General features: G+C 41.7%; 1 protein-coding gene across 7 annotated transcripts in view; it reads left to right on the top strand.

Annotated features, from left to right (window-relative positions):
- Positions 1-39: 39 nt before the first annotated feature.
- Positions 40-8,597, top strand: part of CTDSPL (CTD small phosphatase like) — a 117,175-nt gene continuing 108,617 nt past the window's right edge. For all 7 annotated transcript variants that reach the window (XR_009402429.1, XM_059390562.1, XM_059390560.1 and 4 more), the window contains exon 1: positions 40-129. Coding sequence is in view for 6 of the 7 variants with exons in the window: in XM_059390562.1 (XP_059246545.1) it covers positions 51-129 (79 nt within the window). In the remaining variant the exon portion in view is untranslated. The remainder of the gene's footprint in view (positions 130-8,597) is intronic.

Genomic DNA, 8,597 nt, shown 5'->3' with positions numbered 1-8,597 from the left:
CCTGGCTTGCGGGGGGCCGGGTCTGGAGGCACGCGCCGCGCCGCGCACCCATGGACGGCCCGGCCATCATCACCCAGGTGACCAACCCCAAGGAGGACGAAGGCCGCGCGCGGGGCGCCAGCGAGAAAGGTGAGCGGGGGCGCGGGCGGGCGGCCGCGGGCTGGGGGCGGGCGCACTCCCCGCGCCGCCGCCGGAGTTGGGCGCCGCGCGCCCGCACGGGCCTAGGGGAGGGTTGCGCCCGCGGCGGAGGATGCGTGGGTGTGGGGGTGCGCCGGCGGGCTGGGGTGTGAGCGGGTGGCGGTCACCCTGACGGACTGCGAGTTTGGGTTTGCGCTCCGCGGACGGAGAAGTTGTGAGCGTGTGTGTGTGTGTGTGTGTGTGTGTGTTGCTGGCTGGCTGTGAGTGAGTGTGCCCTGGTAGGTTTTGCGTGTGCAAGGGACTGGGAGGTGGTAAGGGGGTGTGGTGTGCACCTACCAGAGAGGTGCTGAGTACGCTGTGCACCTGACAGGTTATGAGTGTGTATATGTGCCTGGTGGATTCTGAGTGTGAACTTAGGTGTGTGTGCACACACCAACTGAGATTGTAAAGGTGTGTGTGCACCTCCCAGAGAGGTTGTGAGTGCAGATTTTCCTGCCAGGCCATGAGTTTTTGTATGTACCTTATGTAGAGGTTTTGTATGTAGCTAAGAGGTTGTGGAGTAGATATGTGTGTGTCTGCATGAGTGTGAGCTTGCAGTTCTATGTGTGTTCCCTCCTGACAGAGTTTTTATGTGTGTATTGTGTGCCCACACCTCCCAGCTGGCAGGTTGAGTAAATTGTGTCCATGGACAGGAAGGTATGTGTTTGGGCACTCATACACATGAAGGCTGTGTGCCTGCCTGTGTCGTAGGTGTGCAGCATTGAGGCTGTGTGTCCGGGTGTTTTAATTGGTGGTGCAAGTGCTGGAGCGAAGAAGGTATGGTCAATGCCTAAACCATCCCCCTCTTTTTCGACTGTGCTGTCTCAATGACACCAGCCTGTTGGGGCTGCCAGCAAGGTCTGGTTCTCCCTGGGTCCTTTTAGGATCTGCCTCTAACGGGCACTCATAGGGGCCTCAAAGTACCGGGTATGTCTCTTTCCTCTGTGCTGCAGTGCCTGGTTTGGTTTCAGCACATTTGACTCCACTGCTGTCTTCTCTTTCTTCTGGTTGTTCTTCTTTGTGTCTCTGTCCCTCTCTGAGACTTGGGCCTCTTTCTCATACGCCCTGCTTACCGTCCCTCTAGTGAGTTGTCCTGAGGTTTTGAAGGACTGAGGAATCTGGCTTGGTCGTTCTGGTGACTAAAGCCCTGCCTCCCTCTCTTCCTGCTGTGCGCCCCAGAAACATCTGAATTGATATCTGGAGCAGCCTACCAGGACACCCTCTCCTCACCCAGTCTTATCTGACCACAGCCAACTTTGGGAAAGAATCAGATTTCTTTCCCTGTGTTAGCATCCTCTCTGTGCCCGTGGGGTGAGGTGTGCAGCCTTTCTGAGGAAGGGGGGATGGGGTGGGAGAAAAAAAGCCTCTGTCTCTTTCCAAGCAGGGACCACTGGGCAAGGCCATCAGAAAATGCAAGAAACCGCCAGAGGTATCCTCAGACTGGGGATTTATCAGTGCATTTGCACTTTTGTGGGCCATAAACATTGTGTCTGGAGACTTGTTTTCTTTTATGTGGAATTAGAAATCGAACTCCCCCAGGCATTTTTCTGTGCCTTACAAATTGGCTAAAAAATTATGCAGAGAGGGTGCTTCAGGTGAATCTCTTTTGTCTCCCTCTTGCCCAGGTGGGCAACACATAGGTTCCTGCCACTGAGGGCTGTCAGCTCTTGGGGCCCTGGTGTGCATGCTCTGGGCTGGGTGTGTCCTCTTAGGGAAGGATTAGTGCGAGGCATGAAGGTGGTTTGATATCTGTGCTTCTCACTCACTCTGGATTGAGTGCTTTGTGTGATGCTTTGCCAGAGAGAGAATCCACAGCTCTTATGAGGAGAGGTGTGGCATAAAGCAGGGAAATATTTGTCAGGGCCTCAGCCCTCCTGCTGTCCCTGATCTGAGTCTTGGAGCAGGATCCTCCCCAACTTTCTCTTTTCCTCTAGCTGCAAGGTTTTTTAAAGTAGAGTCAGCTGAGCCAAAATCCAACCATGTACAAATACTCGAGGATGATGCTTGTTCTCTTCAACCTGTTTACATTGCTTTTCATGATGATCTTTTATTATCTTTAATAGTTTATTTTGTTTGTTTTCTAGTGTCAGGTTGGCTGATTGTTAACTGGTTAGGTGAATACTTGCTGCTCTGGGATGAAGTGGCTAGCTAGAGCAGGTTCTTCTTGCTGAAGCATTAAAACAGTGCTTAATTCAGCTTTTCACTTTAAAAAATGGGAAAAAAATTGGTCAATTACAATGTGGCAATAAACTTAATAGCTAGACTTCGGAACAGCTTCTTCAGATTCCTAATGCACTAAACAGGTTCAGCAGTGTTTCTAGCTTAAGCACGTTGATCTATTTAGATAGGCACAATATATTTTACATAATTTTAATTTTAGGTAAACAATCATTTTGGTTTTTTTTATTTACAGGGCCTGGAATGCTGTAAGTTTTGGGGATAGGAAAGAAACTATTAGTTTTAAAAGTTTATTTTCATTTATTCTGTGAAACGAATAAAAAATGCTGCTCTTGGATTTGATATGAGGGTTAAGTGAGACGATGTATATTAAGGACTCTGCCTCATGTGCCACTATCCCATAAACCTTTCTTTAGGTGCAGATTTGTAAAACAAACGAACAAACAAACAAAAAACCACAATAGCTAATAAATGTGGGCTATGGTGTTTTGCAGGAGTTGAATTACTTCTTGACACATTGCCACGTGGTGGTGCACTGCTTGGAGACAACTGTCAGGATTGTTACTGTCTGCCTGGCCTGTCAGGGAAGATTTATTTCTTAGTTGTGTTTGATTTCGTTGATAGTATAAAGATGCAGAGACAGATCTCCCTGTGAGTTCAACTCAGCCTGCTTTGCTCTCCAGAAATTTACAAATCAATAAGGAAAAGTTACCCAATGCAGTAGAAAAGTAGAGAAGGGAGATATGAACAAGGAAGTCATAGAAGAGGCAATCTGTTCAATAAATGTATGAAATGATGCTCATTTTCATGTGCAGTAGTTGCTTACATCAGCTTGGTAAAGCATTTACATGACAACAAAGTAAATAAAAGTTTTTGGAAGTGGATACTCTTATAGACTTTCGTTAGAGAATAAATTAAGTACAGACTTTTTAGAGAGTATTTTAGTTCTGAATTCTTTAGGAACCCATTTGGCTGCAAGTAAAAGGAAACCAGGCTCCTACTATGGCTTAACCAAGAGGAGTTTATTTTTACATAACAAATAGTCTGGAGGTAAGCTCCTGCTGGTTTCTGTTAGGCTACTCACTGATAGCAAGACTGACATGACATTGATTCTCTAGGCTTTCCTCAGTGTAACATGGCTGCCACCCCTCCAAACACCACAGCCACCTTCAGGGCAGGAAAAAAGGGAAAGTGCCAGTCAGATCCATCCCTTTTACCTGGCTCAGCAAACTTTGGGGGATGTTTACTTAGCTAGAACTGGGTTACAGGGCCACCCCTAGCTGCAAGCAGAGGGAATTTCTAGCTTTTTCAGCCTTTGTTATGGGAAGCAGGAGATGATTAGAAATGGGTGGGAACAGGTATTGGTTCAGGCAGTCAACAATATTGGCCATACCTTCAAAGCTTCAGTTCTACTTCTGGGTTTTTCTTCTAGAGAACTGTCCTCATAAGTGATCAAAGAAACATGGGCAAGCATTTTCACTGATGGGTACATTACTTGCATGGCAAAACAAATCCATTCTGAGTTGTTTTTTTTTTTTTATAAGGTGAGGAATTTAAGTTCTGTATTTTTGTTTGTTTTGTTTTGCCTCTGGCTGTCTAATTACTTCAATCACATTTGTGGGAAAGGCTATCCTTCCTCTTTTGAATTTTTTTTGCATCTGTATCAGTTCAGCATATTTGTGTAGGTCTCCTTCTGGGTTCTTGAGTTTGTTCCTCTGATCGCTGTGTCTATACTACTGTCTATGCTGTGCAGTCTTAATTACAAGAGCTATGTATTAAGTCTTGAAATAAGATAGACTGATTCCTCCAATTTTTTGCTCTTTTTCAAAAATGTTTTAGCTGTTCTAGTTCTGTTGTTTTTCTATATGCATTTTACAATTCTGTCTGTATATATAAGAAGTCTTGTTGAGATTTTGATAGGAATTATATTAGACCTATATAAAAATTTGGGGAGAACTGACATCTTTACGATGTTGAGTCTTACAGTCCATGAACACATTATGTTTCTCTATCTATTTAGATATTCTTTGATTCTTTCATCAGGGTTGTGTAGTTTTAAGCATATAAATCCTGTTGATGTTTTGTTAGATTTACATTTAAATGTTTCACTCTAAGATTTTATTTATTCATTTAGGAGAGAGAGCAAGCATGGGAGAGCATGAGCCAGGGGGTAGGGTAGCCGGAGAGGGAGAAGCAGACTCCCCACTGAGCAGGGAGCCCCATGCAGGACTGGATCCCAGGACCAAGGGGATCATGACCTGAGCCGAAGACAGAAGCTTAGCTGACTGAGCCACCCCAGGCCCTTCTCTTTCTCATTTTAAGTGATTGTTTGTACTTTCAATTTTGGTCCAAGTATTCAATGCTAGTATATAGAAATATAATTGATTTTTGTATGTTTGTCTTATATCCTGTGATCTTGCTGAGTTCACATATTAGTTATAAGAAGCTTTGTAGATTTCTTGCCTTTTTAACATAGACAAACATATCAGCAAATAAAAACATTTATATTCCTTCAATTCTGATTTGTAAACTTTTTATTTCTTTTTCTTGCTTTATTGTACTCACTAAAACTTCCAGAAGTATGTTGAACAATAGTGGAGAGATTGGACGTCCTTGCCTTGTTCTCAGTGGGAAGCCATTCAGTCTTTTACCATTAAGTATAATGTCAGCTATAGGTTTTTTTGTAGAAAATCTTTATCAGGTTGAGGAAGTTTCCCCGTATTCCTACTTTTCTGAAAGCTTTTATCGCAAATGTACTTTTGGGCATCAACTGATAATGATCGTGTGAGTTTTTGTCTTTGGTCTGCTAATGTGGTAGATAATATTGATGGAGTTTTGAATATTGAACCAGTCTTCCATCCCTACAATAAACCTCATGGCTTTATGAGGTATATAATTCTTTTTATATATTGATGAATTCTATTGAAGAATTTTTACATCTGTATTCATGAGTGATACTGTTTCTTTTTTTGCATTGTCTTTAACCTGGTTTGGTATCAGCTTCACAAAATAAATTGGGAAGTGTTCTCTCGCTCCTTTTTTTTTTCTTTTCCTCTGGAAGAGATTATGCAGAATAGGTGTTAATTCTCCAGTTAAATCATCTGGGTCTGGAGATTTCTTTTGGGGGAGTTTTTAACTACAAATTCAATTTCCTTAATATTTATAGAGCTATTCAGATTATTTCTTTCATATTGGCTAAGTTATGGGTGTTTTTTCTTCAAGATTTAATCCATTTCGTATAATTTGTCAAATTCATGTGTAGAGTTGTTTATACTATCATTCCCATATTACCTGTTTGATGCCTTCAGAGTATGAGGTAATATACTTTGTTTCAGTCTTGATATTGGTAATTTTTGTCATTCTTGCTAGAGGTTTCTCAATTTTCTTGATCTTTCTAATGACCAAGTTCTTTGATTCATTAATTTTCTCTGTTGCTTTTATGCTTTCAACTTCAATGATTTCTGTTATTTCCTTTATTATTTCCTTCCTTCTGCTCGATTTGGGTTGATTTTGCTCTTTTTCTTGTTCTTGGAGGAGAACTTGAGACTTTTCTTCTTTTCAAATGTATTCATTTAGTGCTACAAATTTTTGTCTTAACACTACTTTTGCAACATTCCACAAATTCTGATGTTACATTTTTACTTTCACTCAGTTCAATGTTTTTTTAAAAAATAGACTACTTTTTAGAGAAGTTTCAAGTTCATAGTAAAATTGAGTAGAAATTAGATAGAATTGCCATCTAGTGTTGACCCCACACATGCACAGCCTCCCCCCACTATCAGTTTCCTGCACCAGAGAGGTGCATTTACTACAGTCTACGAACCTGCATTGACACATTGTTATCACCCAAGTCCACATTTTGCATTATTTCTCACTCTTGGTGTTTTACATTCTTTGGGTTTTGACAAATGTGCAATGGCATGTATCCACCATTAGAGTATCATACAGAATAGTTTCACTGCCGTAAAAATCCTCTGTGTTCTATTTATTCATTCCTCCCTTCCCGCAACCCCTGGCAACCACTGATCTTTTTACCGTTTCCATAGTTTTGCCTTTTCCAGAATGTTACATAGTTGGAATCATACAGTATGTAGCCTTTTCAGATTGGCTTCTTTAACTTAGTAATATGCATTTAAGCTTCCTCCATGTTTTTTCATGGTTCATTTCTTCCTAGTATAAAATAATATACCATTGTATGGACGCACCGTAGTTTTTCCATTTACCTACTAAAGGACATCTCAGTTGCTTCCAAGTTTAGCAGTTATGAATAAAGCTGGTATAAACATCTGGGTGCAGGTTTTCCTGGAGACAAAAGTTTTCAGCTCCTTTGGATAAATAGCAAGGAGTACCGTAGTAAGAATATTTTTAGTTTTGTAAGAAACTGCCAAACTGTCTTCCAAAGTGGCTGTACCATCTTTAGTTTTCAGAAGTTTAGTTATGTCTTGGTGTGAATTTCTGTTTTGTTTTGTTTTATTTTTAGGTTTTTATTTATTTGTTTGACAGAGGGAGAGAGATCACAAGTAGGCAGAGGGGCAGGCAATGAGAGAGGGGGAAGCAGGCTCCCAGCAGAGTAGAGAACCCGAAGTGGGGCTCAATCCCAGCACCCTGAGACCATGACCTGAGCTGGAGGCAGAGGCTTAACCCACTGAGCCACCCAGGCGCCCCTTGGTGTGGATTTCTTTGGGTTTGTCCTGTTTGGAATTAGCTCAGTTTCTTGAGTTTGCTGTATGTGTCTCTTGCCAAATTTGAGTTTTCAGCCATTATTTTCCGAAATGCTTTTTCAGCATCATTATTTCTCTTCTTTGGGACTCTGAAGACACAAATATTAAATCTTTTGCTGTAGTCACGGGTTTGTCAGTACTAACTATTCTTTTTTCTTTTCTATTAATTCAAAGTGGGTAATTTCTACTGTTCTATCTTCAAGTTCATCGATTTGTTCCTAGTTCCCTCCATTTTGCTATGTATCTCCCATCCACTGAACTTTTTATTTCAATTTTTGTATCTAATGAAAAACTAAATCTTCCATTTAGTTTTTCTTTATATCTTGTACTTCTCTCCTGAGGCTTTCTATTTCTTTGCTGAGCCTTTCTATTTTCCTCATTTGCTTTAAAGTGTCCCTAATTGCTTTTATCATAGCTGCTTTAAAAATCTTTGTCAGATAAGTATGACATCTCTGTCATCTTGGTGTTGGCATCTATTGATTGTACTTTTTCATTCAATTTGAGAATTTCTGGTTCTTGGTATAATAAGTAAGTTACAGTTGAAACCTGGACATTTTCATACTGTGTTATGAGACTCTGGATCTTATTTAAACCTCTGTTTTATTAAGTAAATTACAGTTGAAACCTGGACATTTTCATACTGTGTTATGAGACTCTGGATCTTATTTAAACCTCTGTTTTATTTGGTTTTCTCTGAACTGCTGCAGCAGGAAAGGGAGAGCACTGCCTCATTATGCCAGATAGATGTAGAAGCCCAGGATCTCTACTTGGCCTGTTTTGACATACTGCTGGGCATGGAGGGAGTTTCAGCTCCCACACAGTCTACTGAACTACAGTGGGAGTGGTCTTATTACCACTGGGTGATGGGAAAGCCCTGACTCTTCCTTTGCCTCCTTCAATACCACTACAATGGGAGAGGAGTGCTTCATTATTCTAGGTAGGGATGGAAGTCCAAGCCGGCCACATGGTCTCCACAGACACCTCTGGGAGACAGGGAGGCCATTAACCAGCTGTCAGGGATGAAAGTCTCTGCTCCCCATTTGACTTTCTCTGACACTGTTCCAGCCTCCTTACACCTTGATGAGAGTGGAATTCTAGGTACCCATCAAATTTTGTTGGCATGGGTGAAATTGGAACTGCATGGTATGTGTGTTCTGGGTTGGGGTGTTTGGCTACAGTAGAGTGGTTGTTGTCTGAAAGTTTTCTGTTTCGCTAAACTGTCCCTTTTCTGGGCCTTTGGTTATAAAGAATAGTCTTTTGAGGGAACCCTTGCTTGCAGCTCTTGGGGTTCACTTCATGTAGCTTCTGCAGCTAAGTCTGGGCTGTTACAGAGAAAAAGAAACCCCAGAGATCACTGCAATGTCATTTCAAGTCTCAAAGTCCCTAGCTGGTCTATCTTCTTTCCACCTTTCAGAGTCTTCTTATGTTTACTTTATAAACAGTTTCCAGGGTTGTTAGTTATATTTAGTGGAAAGAATAAGAAGAAATATGTCTATGCCATGTACCTGGAAGCAGAAGCCC

This window comes from Mustela nigripes, chromosome 2, assembly GCF_022355385.1.
Source record: "Mustela nigripes isolate SB6536 chromosome 2, MUSNIG.SB6536, whole genome shotgun sequence".
Classification (NCBI taxonomy): Eukaryota; Metazoa; Chordata; class Mammalia; order Carnivora; family Mustelidae; genus Mustela; species Mustela nigripes.
The sequence above is the reverse complement of the archived record's forward strand: the minus strand, read 5'-3'. Positions and strand labels throughout refer to the sequence as shown.